Source organism: Canis lupus, chromosome X, assembly GCF_003254725.2.
Source record: "Canis lupus dingo isolate Sandy chromosome X, ASM325472v2, whole genome shotgun sequence".
Lineage (NCBI taxonomy): Eukaryota > Metazoa > Chordata > Mammalia > Carnivora > Canidae > Canis > Canis lupus.
In genome coordinates, this window is record NC_064281.1 from 53,094,891 (window position 1) to 53,116,809 (window position 21,919).

Sequence of the window (21,919 nt, forward strand, 5' to 3'; positions counted from 1 at the left end):
TGCCTTGTCTTGGCCAAGGCCCCTGCACCGTACCACTTGTGAGGATGCCATGTGTCTAGGTACAATGAGGAGGGTACATCCTGGTGATCCTGACTTCATCTCAACTTCCCCATGGCCTCATTTCTCTGTTTCCCTTCATTTTTCTCTTTTTTCTTTAGAGTGGTTTATATTTACTGTTTCCCCTTTCCCTCTTCTTCTCACACCTCCCCACTGTACTCTGTCTTTGCCCCCACTTTGCCCAGATCACCAGTGACCTTCATGTGATCAAATCCAGTGGCCATTCCCTAGTCTTTACTTCATGTCTCAACAGAATTCATGCAGGTGGCCACTCCCTTCAGCTTCTGGAACACTCACCTCTCTTGGCTCTCTCTCTCTGGATGCTGTTTTCTGTCTTCTTAGAGAAGACTCTGCTCTCTCAAACTGCTATCTAAATGTTGGGGTAGCCCAGAGTTCAGTCTTGGTCCCTTTTTCATCTCAACACTTCTTTCCCAGGAAAGCCCTCTCCAAGTACCAATTCTGGTGATTCCCACATGTCTCCCTGCCAGACCTTATTCCCAAGCTCCAGGTTCATCTATTCAACCATCAGTTGCATATCTCCTCATCTGTCGGGTAGGCATCTCAAATTGAACAGATCTAAATCCACCTCCTGAGGGCACCACCATCCCCTTGAGCCACGCATTCAGAAATCATCCTTGATTCCTCTTTCCTTTCTGAAAGTCCCTTGTCCCTGCACACTGTATCCTGGACTGATCCACTTCCTAGCACCTCCACTACCACCTCCTGTGTAAACTGCCATCTCCACTCACCTGCCACCTTAGCATGCCAGCCTCCTTCCTACACTCCCTCCTATGCTCTTCCATGTACAGTGAACCTCGGGCCTCACTCTCATTTCTTTGCTCTGTCGGTCCTCCGCTTGATTTCCCCAGCATGCTCAGAATGAGGTAAGTACCTATGTTTTGTTCCGGCTGGCAAGACTACATCACCTGACCACGTCTGTTGACTCCTCTTCTGTTTGCGCACGGCATTCCAGGCTCCTTTCTACCACTTGCTCACACCATGTCCTTTCCTTCCTCAGAGTCTTAGTGTCAGTCCTGCCTGGAATTGTCTTCCCAGGCTCCTGGCCCAGCCAGCCCTGTCTTATTCTGCAGGACTCTGCTCAGAAGTCATCACCTTGGAAAGGCCTCTGCTAACCACATGTCTACGAGTGGCCCCCACCCCACCAGCCTCTTTTTATCCTATCATCCTGGCTACTGCCTTCCATGGCATTCAGGACAGTATTGTCTTGTTTCACATGTGCTTTATTGTCTGTTGTTCTCCTAAGAGTGTAAACTCCATGAAAGGATCATTTTAACTCATTCACTGCTGTAGCCCCAGTGCCTGGCACAAAGTAGGTGATCAGTTAATATGAGGTGCATGAGAAAATGGGTTTGTTTCACCAGCAAGCCAGAGAGGGGTGGGATTTCCTGGCTTCTCTGTCCTCTTAGCCCACTCCTTCTTCTCTCCCCTCCCCTTCCTGCATTCCAGGGAGTGGACCCTGCCGTTTTGAGTGGTAGGAAGAAATGAGGTATTGTTTGGTTGCCCACTGTCCTCTGTTCTCACTCTTGCCCCGCTCCCTTCACTGCACCTCAGGGAGGAGGTTCCCTGTCTGAGTAGCCCAGGATTCAAAGGGGACTGAGGGGCACCAAGCTTGGCTCTTGGCAGCTGCCCAATTCCTCAGGCCTGCCATCTCCCGGGGACCTGTCTTATGGTTCGGTCCTCTCATCCAGCTCAGCCCTCCTTTCCCTCAACCCTGGACTCGCCTCCAGTGGTCAACCCGAGCTCCTGGAGCCCCTCCTTTTACTCCAGGCCTGCTCCTTCTGCTCAGCTTTTTTGCCTTCCTGCCTCCTCTCTCTCCGGCCTCCCCTTTCCAACTCAAGGGCTGCCGGCGCTGAGTTTCTGACCTACCTCCCTCGACTTACCTTAGCTTTTCTCTGCCATACAGAAGGTCTGTTTCCCCTGGATATTGGCTCTGTGAAGAAGGACCACAGTTTTCTGGACAAGGACTCTTTGGGGGCCCTGTGCAGGTAGGGACCACTGAGGGCAAGACCTGGGAGGTCAGGGCCTGGGCTGGGGCTTCCCGATAGAAAGAAATAATCCCTTGTTCACACCAGCAGAGGAGGCCCAACCTGGTACACTGCTCATCTGTTGCAGTCACACTGCTCTCTGTGTCTCAGTCTGTGTCTCTGACACCTCACCACTCAGACACTCTAGCTAGAGGACCAAGATCTGGCCTTGAGTCTTTTTCCCCCTTCAGTTAGATTCCCAGAGGAATCTGACTGGTCCCCTCTCTGCTTACACTGCTTTGGGCCTTGTCTCAGACCAAACCACGACTTTTTGGATACATTACAGTGGCCCACTAACTGGCCTTCCTGCCTGTCCCCTTCTCACCCTGATCCAGCCTTTTTACAGCCACCAGATTCAGCTTCCAAGCAGGCACACCTCTACTTGGAGTGTACAACTGCCTGCAGAGAAAAGTAAAGCTATTTTAGCTCGAGGCACTCTTGTGGTCTGGCTTTGACTGGCCTTATCAGCCTCAGTTTCCCCCGTCACACTGGTGGTGGTCTGTTTGCTGACCGTTACCCTCTCTACCCTGTCACGGCCTCTTGTGGAAGCCTGGGAGAGGAGCCCCTGTTTTTACCTCCTCCAGAATCTCACTTCTGGGATGCCTGGGTGGCTCAGTGGTTGAGCATCTGCCATCGGCTCAGGGCATGATCCCAGGGTCAAGGGATCGAGTCCCACATCAGGCTCCCTTCAAGGAGCCTGCTTCTCCCTATGCCTATATCTCTGCCTCTCTCTGTGTCTCTCATGAATAAATAAAATCTTAAAAAAAAGAAGAAGAATCCCACTTCTGTCCTCCAGGAAGCCTTCTCTGACTGCCTAATGTCCCTTCACCGAAGTTCCTTGTCCTACCCTCTGTGTGCCTTCTGTGCCTCTGTCTGTGTCTCTGACACCTCACCACTCAGGCACTCTAGCTAGAGGGCCAAGATCTGGCCTTGAGTCTTTTTCCCCCTTCAGTTAGATTCCCAGAGGAATCTGACTGGTCCCCTCTCTGCTTACACTGTTCTTGACCTTGCCCCATCTCTGTAGTGGTTTATTCCACATATACAAGCTCCCAGAGGATGGAGGCCATAATCTCCCTAGCACCATGTCTGGCACTGAAACCGTTATGAACACTGGGTCTTGGGAGACATTTTGATGGCTTGGGCATGTGACCTTAGTGGAGGGCATCTTGGGGCTGTCTTGGTAGGTTATGCCCTGTAGGCTTTGGTTGAGACTCTTAGGTGAGCACTGCTTTCTTTCCTTACAGGAGGCTGATGACCTTGAACAACTGTGCCTCGATGAAACTGGAAATTCACTATCAATGCAAGCAGGTGAGTCATGGCAAGGGTGGGGTCTGGGGTCTTGTGGCACTGCGCTGAACCCAGAGCATACACAGTTTCCTTGCAAAACTCGCTTCGGTGTTCTGGGAGTCTGGGGTGTACAGAGTAATGCCTTGCTCCAGCGTGGGAATGAGGTGTAAGGGGTTCTGCCAGGTTCTGGCAAGCATAGCCTGGAGGTTGGATGAGAACAAGTACCCTGGCCCATCCTCACCCACCACCCTCAGCACACCTCTCCCCTACTGAGTTTACCAATAACTTGACCTAGTGGTGGCCCTTCCTCGGGGAAATTTCTCTGCCTCCACTACCTGCTTTGTGATGGCAATAATTCCTTGACTATAAGCAGAGACAGAATAATGCAGTGGAAAAATCATGGCCTATATGATCTTAGGAGTCAAGATCCCCAACTGTGTCCCTATGAGGTTTTGTACCCCTGAGCCCCATTTTCTCCACCTCTACACTGATTTGGAGGGGGACATTAATAGCTTCATGAGGCCTTTCTGACTCTGCCAATCTGGGATTGCAGAAACCGAGAAGACTCTTAGTCTCCATGTAGCCCTGGAATGCTAGCGTGATGACCTCATCCTTCCATAGGGCCAGGCTTTGTGGATTTCTTCTGGGCCTTTCTCCACCAGAGGTCTGGAGCCAGGAGGGGCAGCTAGGCTGCCAGAGCCCTGGTCTGGGAAGCAGGAAGCCCCTGGAACCTGGTCCCACCTCTGCCACCGACTTCTCAGTGGCTTTGAGCCAGTCTATTCCCCTCTCTAGGCCTTGGTTTCCCCACATTGCAAAATAGAAAATTAGAAAATCTAAAATCTTCTTCCAGTTCTGGCATTCTGTGATTCTAATCTAAGACGATAGCCTAGAGACTTGGGAGGCTGCTGAGCACAGGAGGTCAGAACACCTAGATTCTTTTTTTTTTTAATTTTTATTTATTTATGATAGTCACACACACACACAGAGAGAGAGAGAGAGAGAGAGAGAGAGAGAGAGAGAGAGGGGCAGAGACACAGGCAGAGGGAGAAGCAGGCTCCATGCACCGGGAGCCCGATGTGGGATTCGATCCCGGGTCTCCAGGATCGCGCCCTGGGCCAAAGGCAGGCGCTAAACCGCTGCGCCACCCAGGGATCCCAGAACACCTAGATTCTTTTTTCTTTTCTTTTTTTTTTTTTTTAACACCTAGATTCTTTTTTTTTTTTTTTTAAAGATTTTATTTATTTATTGCATGAGGGACACACAGAGAGAGAGAGAGAGAGAGAGAGAGAGAGGCAGGGACACAGGCAGAGGGAGAAGCAGGTTCCATACAGGGAACCTGATGTGGGACTCGATCCCAGGACTCTAGGATCACGCCCCAGGCCAAAGGCAGGCGCTAAACCGCTGAGCCACCCAGGGATCCCCCTAACACCTAGATTCTAATGATGGTTCTGTCAATGACTTGCTACGTGACACTGTATGACCTTAGGCAAGTGGCTTCTCATTTGTGGGTCTGGGTTTCACTATCTGTGAAATGAGGAGGGATTAGATGAATGAGATGACTAGTACTATCTGTCTGGGCTCCGTCTCAGACTCCTAGCTTATTCTGGTACTCCCAGAGCCAGCTCCGCATCTAGGACATGTCCTCAGTCAGAAAGTGGGGCCCTTTACCTCATTGTTACTCCAAGAGTTTGGAGGCAGAGGGTGGAATACAAACAAGGACTTGTGGACTAGACTTCTCTAACCTGACCCTGTGGCTCCCTCCCCAGAATGAAGACTCAGAAGAAGAAGAGCAGTGTACCATCAGCAACCACTGGGCCTTCCAGCAAGAAAGTAAATGCTGGTCTCATGTGGACTCCTCTGACCTGCTGGCCCCACCAAGCCCTGGCCTGCCAGTGACCTCCAGCTGTGAGAGCGTCCTCACTGAGCTTAGCACCACTTCCCTGCCAGCCATCGCTGTAAGCCTATCGCCAGAGCCGGAGCCAATGGACCTGCCCACGCCCTGCCACGTCCCCAGCCTGAGTAACCAGCCCCTCCTTAGCCCCACCCAGGGCCATGAGGGTCCCCGGGACAAAGCCAAGAAGCGCCATTCTCGTAGCTTCCTTAAGCATCTTGATTCTCTGAGGTGGAAGGAAAAGGGTGGCAGTCGGCAAGCTGGGCCCGACCGTGGCCCAGCCACCTTAGAGAAGGCCATTAAAGCCTCCTCTTTCCGTAGTCACCGTGGCTTCCTCTCAGCTGGATTCTACAGGGCCAAGAATAGGGCAGCCGCCTCAGCCAGCAACAGTGGCACCGAGACTCCAAGGGCCTGGGAGGCCTGGCCTGTGGCCATGTTTCGACACCCTCAGCAGGTGCACCGGGGTGACTGCCTTGTGCATGTGCCCAGGGACCACAAACCAGGCACATTCCCTCGCTCTCTGTCTATTGAGAGCCTGTTCCCCGAGGATGGACACTGCCTGGCAGATTGGCAGCCAGGTAGACCCTGGGGCTGTGAAGGGCGCCGGGGCTCCTGTGGCTCCACGGGCAGCCATGCCAGCATCTATGACAACATGTCTGAGCTGTACCCATCTGAGCCAGTACTGGTCAGGGCTAAAGCTGAAGATGAGGAAGGTACAGGCAGCTATGCCCACCTAGATGACATCCTCCAGCATGTATGGGGGCTGCAGCAACGGGTAGAGCTCTGGTCTCAGGCCATCTACCCAGACCTGCGGACTAGAGATAAGGAAAAGGAAGAAGAGGAAGAAGAGGAGGAGATTGCGTCGTCAGTAGAAATAGCCACAGTTGAGGTTGGAGGGCAGGCTGGGACTCTGGCCCAGATAGAGGCTCCAGCCTGCAGAGAGTCCTCAGCCCCAGACCAGGCTGATGTTCAGCCAGTAATCCCAGCTCAGGTTGAGTATCAGGCTCAGTCTGAGCCCCTGGCCCAGGCCCAGGCCCGGGCCCAGGTTGAGGCCGAGGCCCTAGACCTGGGCCAAGGTCATGGGCAGGAGGTGAATTCAGGTGGGGAACCCACCTCGGCCTCCAGCGTATCTGTGGAAGAAGGACACTCCATTTCTGACACTGTGGCCTCCTCCAGTGAACTGGACAGTAGTGGAAACTCCATGAACGAGGCTGAGGTCATGGGCTCGCCAGCTGGACTTCAAGCATCCAGACTACATGAACGACGGGATTCAGGCGTTGGGGCCTCACTTACCAGACCCTGCAGGTGGGAGTTTTGTGTAGGGGTGGGGACATCTCTCTCTCTGTCTCTCCCCCTCCTTCATCGTCCTTCTCTTCCTTCCCCTCTCTCCCCCACACAACTAAGTCTCTCAAGCCAATTTCTTAGTCCCGAGGCCCAGGGGCAGGTTCTTGATTGCCTCCAGGTTAATTAAGTTCAGGGTCTGCCTCTACTATGGCCTTGAGCAAATTCTGGCTCCTCTTTGGGCCTTGGTTTCCCCACGTGTAAACCAAAGATATTAGAGGAGGTGGTCTCTGGATCCACAGCTTTGCCATTCTGGGCTCTCGGATCAGCCCCTCCATTGGGGCTGCTCGTTGGCAATAGATGGGCCTCAGCTCTATGCCACCCTCCCTGACAGCAGCTTGGCTACCGGGCAGCCCTGGAGACTAATATGAGGTTTTTCCACCATCGGGCCCAGTAGCAAGGCTGACTGCTCACATCTCTCTGCATTTGCTTTCTTTTGGGGAGAATAAAGGAACCAGAAGAGCTCAACATTTCCTAAGGTTTACTCCAAACCTGCTCCTCTGGCCTTCTCTGCTCCTCACCTTTCACCAGGAAGCTCCGCTGGCACAGCTTCCAGAACTCCCACCGGCCCAGCCTCAATTCAGAGTCACTGGAGATCAATTGGCAGTTTGCTGGCCAGATCCACCTCCTGCATAAGGGCTCACTGCTGCGGCTCACTGCCTTCATGGAGAAGTACACTGTGCCACACAAACCAGGGTGGGCCTGGTGAGTGCTCCTGGGCCATAGTGGGTGGGGAGCTTCTCACCCAGGCCTTGGTTCCCTTCCTGTCTCCACTCCAGGACCCTGGGGGGGGGGGGGCGGTCAGCCCCAGAAGGTAGGTATAAGCAGGAGGAGCCCAGAAGCCAAGTAGTGCTAGGTTGGGCCAGGAAGCTGGAGAGGCCATGTCCTGAGAGGTCAGCATGGCTTGCATATGTCTGTGGGGGATGCTCATGGGACACATGTGAGTATGTGTGCCATATGTGAGGAGGAGTGGGAGTGGGGTACCATAGGTCCTTGAGCAGTACCATCTCCATCCCAACCTCCAGGCTGCCACCAGTGAGATTGTCTTAAAAGGCAGCCTTGGTTGCTGCTCTCCTGATAGACACCCTTCAGTGCCACCACCAGCCTGCCCCACACCAGGGCCAAAGAAGGTCCAGCTTCCTCCCCATCATGATCCATTCATGTTCTGGTCCTGCCCCAGCTGTTGGTTTCTTTAGCCTGCCACTCTAAATCAAGGCCACTGTAGAGCCCAGTAAATTTGTTGCCCTTCCCTGAATGTGCCATACTCTTTGTTCTGCCTCTTTGCCTTTGTCTGTGCTGTTCTCTCTGCCTGGAATGCCTTTTCCCCATTTCTCCTCTGGGACAACACCTACCTATCCTTCAAGAGCCTGCTGAATTTCCACATCCTCCCTGAAGCCTTCTCTGATCCACTAGGTATAATTCCCCTTCCTCATGGGTCTTCCCCTAAGTTCTTGCTTGGTCCACTCCTGACCACATATGTTGTCATTGCCTGTAACCGCCAACTGAGAGCTCCCTGTATTCCTCTGTGACTCCCTAGGGCCCGGCCCAGAGCAGGTGCTCAAGGAATGTTGACTCTGGGGATGTGGTGTATTTCTTACCCCCATCACCCCTGCCTGAGACCCCCAAGACTGCAGAGTCTCCAAGCTGCGTCTGAGCCTATTCCGTACCCCTCACAGAACTCTTGTCACTCCCCCAAACAGGTCAGTGCCCAAGTTCATGAAAAGGAATAAGACTCCAGACTACCGAGGCCAGCAGGTGTTTGGGGTGCCACCCCTTATCCACGTGCAGCGCACAGGCCAGCCACTGCCACAGAGCATTCAGCAAGCCATGCGCTACCTGCGCAGCCAGTGCCTGGACCAGGTGAGCCCTGCTGAGGAAGACAGATGGCACTGGGGAAGAAATCCAGGGCTGAGGAATTGGGGAGGGGAGCTGCGAGGACCTTTCTGACCCACTGGAGACCTTTCTGAGCCTTAGGAAGGCCCTGCAAGCATGGAGGTGAAGCTCCCCTCTGCCGGGCTCTCTGCCAGCTTCTTTCTAGCCCAGGCACCATAGGCCCCATCTTTAGGAGCCTACCTTAGCCTAGATCACTCTTTTCCTACTCATTCCCATTGAAGCCATCTTTCCCCTTGACCCTGGGGCTATAAAAACCCTTCTCTTTGGTCTTGCCATCTTTCTCCTTCCCTGCCTAGCAGGAAGCCTGTCAGGCTTAGAAGTCTCTGGGGTGGCCTATACTCCTGACACCCAGTCCGGGGCTGGCCTCATAACATTCCTCCCCACCCCACTCCTGTCCTGCATGTCTCCATCTGTCCCTTCCCTGCCTGGGCCAGGTGGGCATCTTCCGCAAGTCTGGGGTGAAGTCCAGGATCCAGAACCTGCGGCAAATGAATGAGGCCAACCCAGACCATGTTTGCTACGAGGGCCAGTCGGCCTATGATGTGGCAGACCTGCTGAAGCAGTATTTCCGGGACCTACCAGAGCCTATCTTTACCAGCAAGCTCACGACCACTTTCCTGCAGATCTACCAGCGTGAGTCACCCACACTGATCCCTGACAACCTGCCCCATTCTCAATCTCCCTGCATTCCTGGGGCTTGTGAGAGATGAACCTGGTGCTCACTGGAAGATTTGCTATCCAGAGTTGGAAAGGCCCTTGGAGGGAGACCACACTCTATTCCCCAAACCCGTCATATGGAAAGATGGACTGAGGCCCCAAGGAAAGGCAGGCACCTACTTAAGGTTATACGGTACATGAGAGTGGGGCTGAGTCCAGTACCCAGAGACCTCTCAGAGCCCATCTTTACCCTTTCCTCTCACTGACCTCCTTTGGGACCCCTGTGCCCTCTGCATTCCTAGAAGCAGGAGACTTGCTGCCAGAAGCTCTAGGGGAATAAAAAAGCCGTTCTTCCATTCCTTCCTCACAGTCCTCCCCAAGGATCAGTGGTTGGCAGCAGCTCAGGCTGCCACCTTGCTGCTCCCGGATGAGAACCGAGAGGTCCTACAGACTCTGCTCTATTTCCTAAGTGACATTGCCTCTGCTGAAGAAAACCAGATGACAGCTGGCAACCTAGCTGTGTGTCTGGCACCTTCCATCTTCCATCTCAACGTCTCTAAGAAGGATAGCCCCTCTCCGAGGTGAAACAGGGCAGGATATGGCAAGGCCAGGCAGGGAGGGTTTGGGTTCCCCTTGGACTGCGGACCCTTGATGGCTGGTCCTGCAGTTCCCAGGTGTCCCCACCAGGGGTCAGCCTGACTCTTCAGGGACCTGGGACCAGTTGGATGTTTTGAAGCAAGGCCTTCTAATGGGCAGCAGGTGGTTTTTGTGATGGGGATGGGGGGGGGGGGGTGGTGCTAGAAGCCAGCCAGTGATCCATCTTGTCTTGTGCCCATGTGTCATCACCTCCCGGCTCTTCCCTCTAGGATCAGGAGCAAACGCAGCCTGGTTGGCCGGCCAGGCCCTAGGGACCTGAGTGAGAACATGGCTGCCACCCAGGGCCTATCACACATGATCAGTGACTGCAAGAAACTTTTTCAAGTGAGTCACTCTAGGCCCAGATCCAGGGAAACCCTCAGGCCAGAGCTATGTCCCCCCAAGTCAGGGATAGGGCCCACTTGGCACATACCCCCTTAATTTCCAACTCTTTTCCTATAAGGTTTCTCATTTACCTCACTGCCAGTAGCTAGGCCTCTGTACCCCTTGACATGGACCTGAGAGATCCCGTGGGCCCCTGACTGCCTGTTGCTCCTTATGGCCATAGTGTCTGTGTGTGTGCTCTCCCAGGTCCCTCAGGACATGGTGCTACAGCTGTGTGGCTCCTACAACGCAGCTGAGCTCAGCCCTCCCTGCCCAGCCTTGGCTGAGCTGCGGCAGGCCCAAGCAGCCGGCATTAGCCTGAGCCTCTACATGGAAGAGAGTGTCCAGGAGCTGCTGCGTGATGCTGCCGAGCGTTTCAAGGGTTGGATGAGTATGCCGGGGCCCCAACACACAGAGCTGGCTTGTAGAAAGGTAAGTAGCACACCGCCTATGGCTGCCATGGAGCTGAAAGAGTTCAAGGGGTGCAGGCAGGAGGTCAAGGATGCTCAGGGAAGGAGCTGTCCTACCAGTCACACTGTGCCTCAGCTTGATCTTGGAGGATGTCAGCCAGCAGAGCAAGTACCTAAAGAAATTGAGAACCAGATGAGATGGGGGCTCTCTGTTGTTGGGGATCGCCTGCCAGAATTTCTGTACTGGAGCCCCACTGTAGGCAGGTCACTGTATGTAGAGCCTAGCCTCCTGTACCTTTCTGCACCACAGTGGTGCTGAGCTCCCCACCTGTGTGCCTCTGCCCCTGCTGTCCTTCTACCTAGACTGACCTGCCCGAAGTGTTGCATGTCCCAAGTTACAGGAAGCCTCAACTTGATATGCTCTCTCCTTCATTCAGAGCCTCCTGTCATGTCCCAAACTGGAGGTGACTCCTCTATCCTTCTCTTGGCCTTAGCCACCTTTTTTCTTGGATTCCAATTACAAGTAACACCACAAGCCCGATCTTGTATAAAGCAAGGCATAGTAAAACTTCCCTTTACGGGCTTGGGATGAGAAGCTCGCACAAGTGCCTGGTATGTGCAAAAGACTCGTGAAGTAGCAGCTTTGGTTGCTGTGCACGTGTTCTGCTTCCAATGCTAGATGGTGAGCTCCTTGATGATGGGCCCCCTCTTCTCTTCCTGTTCACTTTCAGAAATTCCAAGCATGGCATCCATTTCATGGTAGAGCCTAATAGGCCCCAGAGAATTTGTGTCTCGTCATCTCTTTGTGCTTTTGACTAGGTGGAGAAGCAGACATCCAGAGAGGAGGGAGAGGACAGGGAGCAAAGGGATGGCCTGTCTGGACCTGGCTAGGGTTAGCCCAGTACCCCTGCAGCCTTCCCTTGTCGGGGCTGAAGTGAAAGCAGGCTAGAACTGGGGCGGGGACAGCGGTGCAGTGGGTGTTCTCTGGCTCTGATGGCTGGCCCCTGTCCCCACTCTCATGGCTCTCAGGCACCAGATGGGCACCCCCTGCGTGTGTGGAAGGTGTCCACTGAGGTGGCAGCCCCTCCACCTGTCGTGTTACACCGTGTTCTGCGGGAGAGGGCCCTCTGGGATGAGGACCTGCTGCGGGCCCAGGTGTTGGAAGCCCTGATGCCAGGTGTGGAGCTGTACCACTATGTCACCGACAGCATGGCACCCCATCCCTGCCGTGACTTCGTGGTGCTCCGGTGAGGGGTTCTAGCTCTCATCCTGCTATCCTTGGGGGGCCAGAGAGGTGGACTGGGAACAGACACCAGGAACCAGAATGTGTGTGTTGTACCCTCCACCCAATAGGATGTGGCGCTCTGACCTGCCCCGTGGTGGTTGTCTGCTCGTCTCCCAGTCCCTGGATCCTGAGCAACCTGTGCCAGAATCAGGGGTGCGGGCCATGATGCTCACTTCCCAGTACCTCATGGAGCCTTGTGGCCTGGGCCGCTCCCGGCTCACTCACATCTGCCGTGCTGATCTCAGGTACCAGGCCCCCTTAGGCTGGGCAGTCCCCCTACCTCTGTCCTGTGCCACTGATCCCTGGGGGCTTGGGGCAAGTCTTTTCTTCCTTCCTCCTGGCAAGGGATCCAGAGAAGAACCCATGGCTCATACCTGCCTGCTTCTACCTCCATAGGGGCCGTTCTCCTGACTGGTACAACAAAGTCTTTGGGCACCTGTGTGCCATGGAAGTGGCGAAGATCCGGGACTCCTTCCCCACCCTGCAGGCAGCTGGCCCTGAGACAAAATTGTGAGCCTCAGCTCGGTGCCAGGGTGAAACCACCTGGGCCCCTTGGTGCCAAGAGAGTAAGGGGGAGAAGAGAGGAGAGCATCCCCCACATGTTGCTTCCAGGGGCAGAGCCAGGCCCTTGCAGATCCAGCAGTCTGTCCCCTTTACTTCCTGAAGCTCCTCCACACATCCAGGGGAGGAAAAGAAAATGTCAGTGGCCCATCTCTACTCCACCTCCACCCATAAGCCTGTGTTCTCTCCTCCCAAGAGAGAGGAGTCATTTTCAGAAGAAGACTGCTACTTCCCCCCAGGCCCACCGAGGCACCATCAGTCTGAAGCCTCACCAGCTCCTCCACCTGCAGGAGGGAGGAGGGAGAGAGCAGCGTGTGCTTCCAGCTCTCTGCCACTCGGAGAGGCCAAGCTATCCTTTTTTGGTGCTAGGGTCCCTTTGAGGTTGGCAGGAGCCTCTGGTCCTGCCTTGGGGCTTAGTATTGGCCCTGAACTGACTTTTCCAGGGAAATTGGACAAGGGAGGATGAGCACAGGTCAGCTGCAACCAGCATGAGCTGTTTTCTTTGTGTAAATACAATGCTGATTTTTATGAGGCTGATTTAAAGAGCGGGCACTACCTAGGCAACATGAGTATTTGGGGCAGCTTGTGATATGGTAGAGGGGGGAGAGGGCCTCCTTTCTCAGGTCTCAGGAGACCAATTAACCAGTCTCCCTGACTTGGGCCTCATACTTTATCTGCCACTCCCTGGTGTCCTGTGCACCCTTTGGTCACATACTCATGTCTGGAGAGCAAACAGGCTCACTCCCACCTCACAGGCCAAGCAAAAGCAGATGGTAGTAAAGAGACACATACCTGTGTCGGCATCCCTTCTCCTGCTCTCCCTGCCTATGCTAACAGGCTGACATAACAGCCCCTTCATCAAGCAGAAACCTGACCTCTGTTTCAGGCAGCTAGCCAGCCAGATGGAGGGGCCTAGTGTCATCTCAGCCAGCTGGGGCTTGATCCAAACCTGATCCATCCCACCCAGCAGTCATCTTGGCTTATGTGGAATTCCGAATGACATTCAAATGCCAACTGGTGCTTTATTTTTCTTTTAGCTCAATAAAATGGAATGGGATGGGTCCCAGCCAATACTGTAATTTTTAAGCCTATTTTATTTGTACCTATAAATACTGTACAGACAGAATATATATATGTATTTGTATATATAGATACATATATATGCACATCTGTATAAGCACACATATTCTATCATGAATATATTATAATCTGTGGGTGCAAGCAGGGGTCTGGAAAGCCCAAGGGTGCAGGGCACTGAAAATGAGGGAGGTGGAGAGCTGGAACAATGTGACCCCTCAGCAGAACAATAAAGCATTACTAGAGATGCCCTCTGGTTGTGTGACTGTCTTCACTGGGATGATGGGTTAGGAACTGAGGGCAGGTTATGATGTGGGCTTAGTGTTAGCTGCAGAAATTGTGAACATTACTGGTGTAGGGTTCAGGGAGAGGCCACAGTAGGAATGGGGAAGGCCTCAGCCCTTCTCTTTGAGAGGTGATTTGAGGGTGGGGGAGGCTGGACTGCACAGAAGCTGCACACCCCGATTCCCTGATCTGGCCAGGGGCCCCAATCCCCAATCTGAGTGGCCCACAAGCATGACCTCAGGTATCCTGACAGTAGCCCTAGGGAGAGATGCCCCTGGCTAGGCTTTCCTTCCTTCACCTACTACACACAGCCCAGACTTAAGGATGAAGAGTGGAAACCCAGCCCCTAGAGGTTTAGAGACCCTGTTTTCCCCATAAACCAGCACAAGAGAGGTCAGAGTGCCTGACGACAGCCCCTGATCTGGCTCCAGTGGCCAGCAAAGTCCAGGGGGGCTAGGAAGACCCCTTCATCTTTACTTCCCCACAGGAAAAGGCTTTCTTTGCCACACTACTGTAGCCATAAAGTTCCCAGGCTCCTGGGGGCAGCTAGAGAGGAAGTACAGGCTCTGGGATCCAATGTGTGTACCCATTGAGTGCCATTGGGTAGCGTATAGCAAACAAGTCCTGCTGTTTCTTCCTCTATCTGAACCTGAGCCTCCTCGTGGGTCAGACAGGTCAGTGACACCTCAGCACAAGCCTGGCTCAGTAAGCACTCAGTTTGGCCTGCCCCACTCTGCCTGACCGGGCAGGGTTATCTGTCAAGTCCCACTTCTCCATCACCTTTCATTCTCTTTGGGTTCAGCTGTCCCTACATACCTATGGCCTTTCTTCACTGCTGCTGCCTGGGGATCTCAGTTAGTCTTGGAAGGGAGCAAGATGGAGCATAAGTCCTGGTAGCCCTCTGCCTTTGGGATAACAGTGGAGGCACCCCGCATGTGCGTATGGGTGATGGGAGATGGCTCAGGCAGTGTCGGTGTTAAGGGACACCAGTGTGAAGCTCAAGCCAGTAGTTTGAGGCAGGCAGCCAGGGGACCTTCTGGCACAAGCACTGCCTGACCTGGTCATGGAGGGAGGCTGTGGTGATGGCACAGAGGATAGGGATGAGTATGCTGTCAATGGGTGACACAAAAGAACCACCGAGGTGATGGTTGCTAAGAGACAAAGTTGTGTATGAGAGAAATTCTTAGAAGATACAAAGAATTCCTACAAACCTTCAGCTCCAAACTCTTGCCCAGGACCAGCTACCCAATGTGGTTCTCCATCTCTGGCATTCTGGGAGAGTTAGTGGCAAGTAAGGGAGCTTCTCTGGACCTTAGTGTCATTCCCCTCCAGAAAGCAAAAGCTCCCACGGCTGCCTCTTTGCCTGGCCCACTGTGCAGTCAATGGGTGGACCATCATGGCCTGTAAGTGTGGGAGTGGGTGTCACAATGATGGTGCCTCTCAGTTCCACACACATGGCAAGCACTGCCTGTGACCATTTCTAGCCATATTCCTCGGCCTCCCCTGACTTGATCTCTTCTGTTCCCTGATGGTAGACAATTCTCACCTCCAAATTCCCAACCTTGTTGCCTATGCTTTCTCCTGACCCAGTGCCTCAAAGAAACCAGTGAGTGAATCTCATGTGGAAATTGGACAATCTCTCTCAGAGCTTTAGTCTGTTTTTAGTCTCTGGTGACCTATTGCCAGAGTGACTGAGAGTAGATGGTAGACCCAGGTTCAGATGGGTACACCATTTCCTGGCTGTGATCTTAAGTGACACATTTAACCTTTCTAATTTCTTTTTCCTCACAGAAGATAAGGCTAATGATTTATTTATACACTACAATTGTTGTCATTAGGGTTGAATGAGCCAATGGCTGTGAATGTGGCTGCACAGTGCCTAGCACATGGTGGACATGAATAAATGGTGGTATCCCCTACCCTGCCTCCTACCTGCGTCCCCCTTACCAGTGAGCCTCTGCTTGGAGGGCTCGGGCTTCCACAGGTATACACATTATGTTCTGCTTGGCACCAAGGCCCTACCTACCTCCTTGGCTCAGACCCCTGTAGCCTTAGCTGCCACCATTCGGGACACACCTACCTCCTTATCAGACTCAAAACACCCCAGGGACCTTTTTGTACCCTCACTATGGAGTTTTGTTTCTATTTTAATATTTTATCAGCTCATCATTTACTGAAAAAGTACATTCTTTTTTTTTTTATTTATGATATGCACACAGTGAGAGAGAGAGAGGCAGAGACACAGGCAGAGGGAGAAGCAGGCTCCATGCACCGGGAGCCTGACGTGGGATTCGATCCCGGGTCTCCAGGATCGCGCTCTGGGCCAAAGGCAGGCGCCAAACCGCTGCGCCACCCAGGGATCCCTGAAAAAGTACATTCTTGCTGGATATATAAAAAATTCTTTTCCTAAGAGTTTTTTTCTGAAAGGTAATTAAAATATTTTATTTTTTATTTAAATTCAATTTGCCAACATATAGTATAACACCCAGTGCTCGTCCCATCAAGTGCCCTCCTTAGTGCCCAGTTACCCCATCCACCCACCCACCTCCCCTTCATCAATACTTTACTTCCTAGAGTTAGGAGTCTCTCATGGTTTGTCTTCCTCTCTAATTTTTCCACTCAGTTCCCCTCCTTCCCCTTACAATCCCTTTCACTATTTCTTATATTCCATGTATTAGTGAAATTATATGATGATTGTCCTTGTCCGACTGACTTATTTCACTCAGCAGAACACCCTCCAGTTCCATCCATGTTGAAGCAAATGGTGGGTATTCATCCTTTCTGATGCCTGAGTAATATTCCATTGTGTGCATATATATATATATATATATATGCACACAATGGCTATTGTTTGGCTACAGTTTGGCTATTGTGGACATCACTGCTATGTGGCTGATTGTGACATCACTGTGACATCACTGCTATGAACTGCTGATTGATTTTCACTCCCCTTCCTCCCTGAGAATTTGGCTCCATTGCCTTATCTTCTGTCTTGAAGCCCTCCCTCCTCCACTCAGGGAGAGAGAGCTCTTCCCACTTCTTTGGCCACAACTCTTGACCCATTCTCCTTGTCCCTTTCACTTCTCTTCACCCTGTGTCCCACCTCAACCTGGGTCATTCCTCCAAGTTCTTCCTTCTCCTTCTCCCTGCCTCACCTTGCTCATCAGGGACCTCACCAATGTCCATGGTCCCAGTTTATGCTTCTGGACAGATGCCCCCTAGCACTTCCAGAGCCCTATCGCTTCCTTGAGCTCAGGTCAGTAGTTTCCACTGTGAGTGGGCCTCTCTACCTGGAGGCCCCACCTGCATGTCACCCAAACTCGTCATCTTCCCACATGGAGTCTGCTCCCTGTCACCTGCTCTATCTGGTGGTTAGCACCATTATCTTCCTGGCTTGGATCTCCAGATGAGCCAGAACTCCTCCCTCCCTCTCACCTTCTCTCATCACCAATGCATATAGGCATCCATCCATCAATCCAAACACTCATACTTTCTGCTATTCAACAAGGAGTTGCAGAATGTCTGGCATATATGCCAGACTCAAGGCACAGAGAATACAGCAGTGACCAAGAGCAACAAGGTTCCTATGTGGCTTTAGCACACATCCTAGTAGATGGACGGGTGGAGGGAGGTAGATGATAAACACACACACAAGCCAACTTGAGCTATGAGAAGGGTGATGAAGGCAATCAAGCAGGGTAAGGCAGTGGTGACTGAGCACTTACTTTAATAGGATGTCCTCTCTGGGGAGGTGACATGTGAGCCAAGACTAGAGGGAGGAGAAGGAATCAGCCACGCAGAGATCTAAGAGGAGGAGTTCTGGGCAGAGGAAATCGCAGGTGCAAAGCACCTGGGGTGGAGACAAAGTTGGCATTTTCTGGGGGTGAGCAGCTGCTTAGTGTGGCTGGAATGCAGGTAGTAAGGGGAGGGTAGAAGGATATGGCATGGGAGAGGTAAGTAGAGGCCTAGATCATGTGGGACTAAAGGGGAGCTAGCTGACTGCTGTCAGATCTTCCTCCATGGTGTTTCCTGTATCTAGCCCAGTGTCTAAGGCACCCTGTTCACACTGCATGCCTTTTCACCCAGCCATTAGGAAGAGGCACTTACCTCATCTCTCTCTTCTCTCATCCATTGCCACCTATACTTAGCACCAGGTGAATCATTCAAATGTCAAGTATCATCCTAGGTTTCTCAGATTGTGGCATTCGGGACCCCACTATGTGGCCTTGGCTTGTCCACCAAATTTCTTCTTGTCACTTCCCATCTGCAGTCCTCAGCCAGGTGCCTGACAGGCTCCTTTTGTTACCTGTGCCATGAGCAGACACAGAACTGTCTTGGATTTAGAGGACCCAGACTTGAGTCTCAGCTCTGCCCCTTCTTAGTTTGTGGGACTGTACGCAAGTTATTTAACCTTCTGGGAGCCCGGCTTCCCCATACATGAAATGAGGCTTGGAGAGATGTGTGGATTACTTAGCAATGTCGTCTAATTATAACAAAGTGCTGTTACCTGCAAACTTCATCAGTCTGGCACCACCCAACTCTGGTATATCCCCACCATGAAACTGTCCCTGAAGTTTCCAGTGAGGTTTCTTGACTCTTCTGAGTTATCATTGCCCTTTGCATCTGTCTCTATGCTTCCATTCTACTTCTGTCTCCTCTTAGTGTTCTCTGGGTACCAGTCACATGACCCCCATTTGCGTGGGAGCACCTGGGATCAGGATCTTAGTGAGGTTCTCCTCTGAGTCCTTTATAGCAACCAGCCCGGAAATGCAGGAAGGACTGGTGGAGGGCATCTGGAGACACACAAAGGTGGGTTCAAGTCCTGGATCTGCCACTTCTTAGCAGTGTGATCTTGAGCAAGTCACTTTGCTCTCTGAGCCTCAGCTTTCTCAGCTGTAAAATGGGTGTTGAGAGAGGCCACATGGAAAGAGCACGTGACACCATTTATTTTGTTGGCTTGTTTACGCCAAGCCCTTTCTCTACAAGGTTCCCTCTGCCTGGCTTGCCCTCATTTATCTCCGCTACCAGTTCACAGCCTGGCAGCTTCATCCAGCCTTTTCTAACCAACCCACCCCCTGAGCTCCTGAAGCCTTTTTTGAGTGGATCACTCAAAAAGCACTTTTTGTTCCACAAAACTAAAACTAACCTCAAATAGACAAGGCCGTCTCTTTGCCTAGGCATCAAGGACAGGGAGCAAGTGAGAGTCATCTCTATAACTACAGTGTCCCCTGCACAGGGTCTCAGGGAGTGTGTGCTGAATGCAGGTACATATTTGTGTGTGGCAGCAGGGAGACATGAGAGAGCATGAGGCAGGGAGTGGGAGGGTGGGTGCACTGGAACCCAAAGGAGCCTCGTAGAGTGGGTGAGAACTGCATCCAACCCTTCTACTGCCTAAGATGGAACACATGGATATTGAATGGTCTACTGTATAGCAGGCACCATGACATGCATTTCCCCCTACAGGAACCTCAAAAGTCTCCTGTGAGATGTTAGCACTCCCCCTTCTTCTAGACAGAGATTTCAGAGTCTGAGAAAAAAGGTGAATTGCCCCAGAGTACATGGCAAGTAAGGGACTGAATGGGGGCTTTTGGCCAGACCGCTAAGCCTGTCTTCTTTCTACTGGAGCCCAGTACAAAAGGAGAGGACACCCCTACCTTCCACTGCTGGTTTCAGTATGTGTGGGGGGAGGGGAACAGTGAGAAGTGAACTGGGAGTGGTACGTATGAGAGCTGTTGGACAAAGGAGGAAGTGTGTTTGAGGAGCACTGGTAGAAAAGCAGTCAGGCCAGGAGAGAGGGAAGAGGGCCAGAGATGGTAGGATGAACAGTTATGTAGAGGCTGCCTTCATCTGCCCCAGCCCAACCTCACTGCCTGCTGGGAAATGGCCTGCTTTGCCCTGTCCTGCCTCCTGGATTCCAGCAGTGCTCCAGAGGGCCCTTAGGGTGGTGGCCTTGGACTGCTGCTGCACCTCTAAGATAAGTCAATGGTGCCTCAATTGATGGGAAAGGCCTGGGATTGAGCAGAGACCAAGGCTGCAGCTGGACTTTCATTGGCCCTTCCTTTATAAACAATATTTACAATGATATTTTAAAATATTATTTGGGCTGCACTATTGATTATATTTCATGTTATTATACTCCTTTTTTCTTCTGATGTTAAATTAAGATTAAAACATTTTCATGGGCCCTAGATGCTGGGCCTAATATGCCTAATGACAAGTTGGCCCTGGCAGAGGGCACCACAGAGACTGTATTAAAGTTAAAACATTGCTGCTCAGTGGGAGAAAGGCACTTGGGCCCGGGCAGCTGGATACCTGTCTCTACACTTCACCTCCTGCCTACCTTGTTGGAGGGTAGACAGCTCTACTCATTTTCTCTTTCTTTTTTCATGAGAGACATAGAGAGGCAGAGACATAGGCGAGGGAGAAGAAGCAGGCTCCCTGCAGGGAGCCCAATGCAGGACTTGATCCTGTGACCCCAGGATCAGGATCTGAGCCAAAGGCAGATGCTCAACCACTGAGCCATCAGGTGCCCCTGAATTCATTTGCTAACCCCATCCAGGTATGTTTCCTTGTCCAGGGAGGCACACAGATTTCTGTGAGGGTCTCTAACTGGCTTCTAATGGCCTTGGACAAATTCTTTGTTGCCAAATGAGAGCAACATAGCCCAGGGCTCATGACTAGGAGGCACAACCCTGGGGGTTCCCAACTTTCTCTCCTCTGAATCAGCAGCTGAATCAGTGGTTCTAGCTTGTCCATGGAGCAACCTCCTGTCTGTGGAAGACACATTGTCCAGGTCACAAACAAATGCCAGCATGAACAAGTGCAAAGTTAAATGAACATGTCCTGGCCTGTGACAGCTTTATGAGGAGAAAAGAAAGAGGAGGTGGGAGGAGGGTGAGTGAGATGGGGGTAAGGGGGCAGGGAGCTAAGAAGGGAGGCGGGGCCCAGAGCCTATAGCAAAGGAGGAAGAACCACAGAAATAAAAACCAACCAGTGTGGTTGACACAGGTCGCATTCCTCTTTTCTCATTAGCTACTCACAAAACCCTGAAGGTAGGTATAATTTTAAGATTTTTTTATTTATTCATAGAGAGAGAGAGAGAGAGAGCGACAGAGAGAGAGAGAGAGAGGCAGAGGGAGAAGCAGGTTCCACGCAGGGACCCCAACGTGGGAGTCCATCCCGGGTCTCCAGGATCACACCCCGGGCTGCAGGCGGCGCCAAGCCGCTGCGCTGCCACCGGGGCTGCCCGGTAGGTATAATTTTGATCCCCATTTTAGAGGTGCAAAAACGAAGGCCAAGAGAGGTGAAGGAAGATACTTCCGCAACGTTATACTCGGCTAGTTAGGACCGGAGCTAGATTTGAACACATTGGGTCTGTGTGACTCAGTGTTGGGTGAGTGGAAAAAGATTAGTCAGTGAGGTGGATGGGGAGAATGAGCGAGGCAGGATTCCTTTTTCTCGTGGTTTCACTTGTCTGGGGGGCCAGGTCAGTATCCTTACTACCTCCAGTAAAGTAAACTTGATTCCTGCCAAAAGATCTTCAGGGGGGATATCAGCATAACAGTTGCTAACATTTATTCAGTGCCTACTGTATGCCAAGCGCCACTTACACAGTTTACTATGCCTTTCCTCCCCTAATGCGTAGTGTGCAATTATGATGCCAGGCAGTGTTGAGCACTTTATGTGCATTAGCTCATTCACTTTTCACAACAATCCTATGATTAATAGCCCCATTTCATGGTTGAGAACAACTGCAACCCTAAGAGATGAAGGGACCTACCTGAGGTCACAGGGCTGGCAAGTGAGGGAGCCTGAATTTGAAGCTTGGGCAGTCAGACTCCAAAGACCAAAGAAAGGCTGTGGTCAGGCCCCATGGGATAAGCCTGGCGAGTGAGAAGGCTGAAAGTGGAGCTCAGCCAGAGAAGAAGCAACACATGACCAAGACATTCTTCACCCAAAGGGTGACAAATGGTTTCCTTGTCCATGGAGGAAAGAGAGGAAGTATACTGGTCTAAGGGAATAACTGGAGAGACTGGAGTTGGATGGTAAGGAGCATTTCCTCATTCTGTGGGTCACTAAAGTACTACTTATCTGGCAGCATCTTACTTAG

At 52.1% G+C, this 21,919-nt stretch overlaps 1 protein-coding gene across 9 annotated transcripts in view; it reads left to right on the forward strand.

Annotated features, from left to right (window-relative positions):
* Positions 1–13,774, forward strand: part of STARD8 (StAR related lipid transfer domain containing 8) — an 82,993-nt gene extending 69,219 nt beyond the window's left edge. For 6 of the 9 annotated variants that reach the window (XM_025466075.3, XM_025466074.3, XM_035712010.2 and 3 more), the window contains 12 exons: positions 1,982–2,063; positions 3,347–3,410; positions 5,156–6,585; positions 7,153–7,326; positions 8,322–8,481; positions 8,949–9,147; positions 9,542–9,752; positions 10,038–10,152; positions 10,399–10,623; positions 11,631–11,848; positions 11,955–12,131; positions 12,283–13,774. In XM_025466075.3, the coding sequence (XP_025321860.1) occupies positions 1,982–2,063; positions 3,347–3,410; positions 5,156–6,585; positions 7,153–7,326; positions 8,322–8,481; positions 8,949–9,147; positions 9,542–9,752; positions 10,038–10,152; positions 10,399–10,623; positions 11,631–11,848; positions 11,955–12,131; positions 12,283–12,400 (3,173 nt within the window). In that variant the 3' untranslated portion in view covers positions 12,401–13,774. Of the gene's footprint in view, positions 1–1,543; positions 1,565–1,981; positions 2,064–3,346; positions 3,411–5,155; positions 6,586–7,152; positions 7,327–8,321; positions 8,482–8,948; positions 9,148–9,541; positions 9,753–10,037; positions 10,153–10,398; positions 10,624–11,630; positions 11,849–11,954; positions 12,132–12,282 lie in introns of those variants that run through there. The other 3 variants (XM_025466078.3, XM_025466079.3, XM_035712012.2) reach the window with 2 other exon arrangements.
* Positions 13,775–21,919: the final 8,145 nt, after the last annotated feature.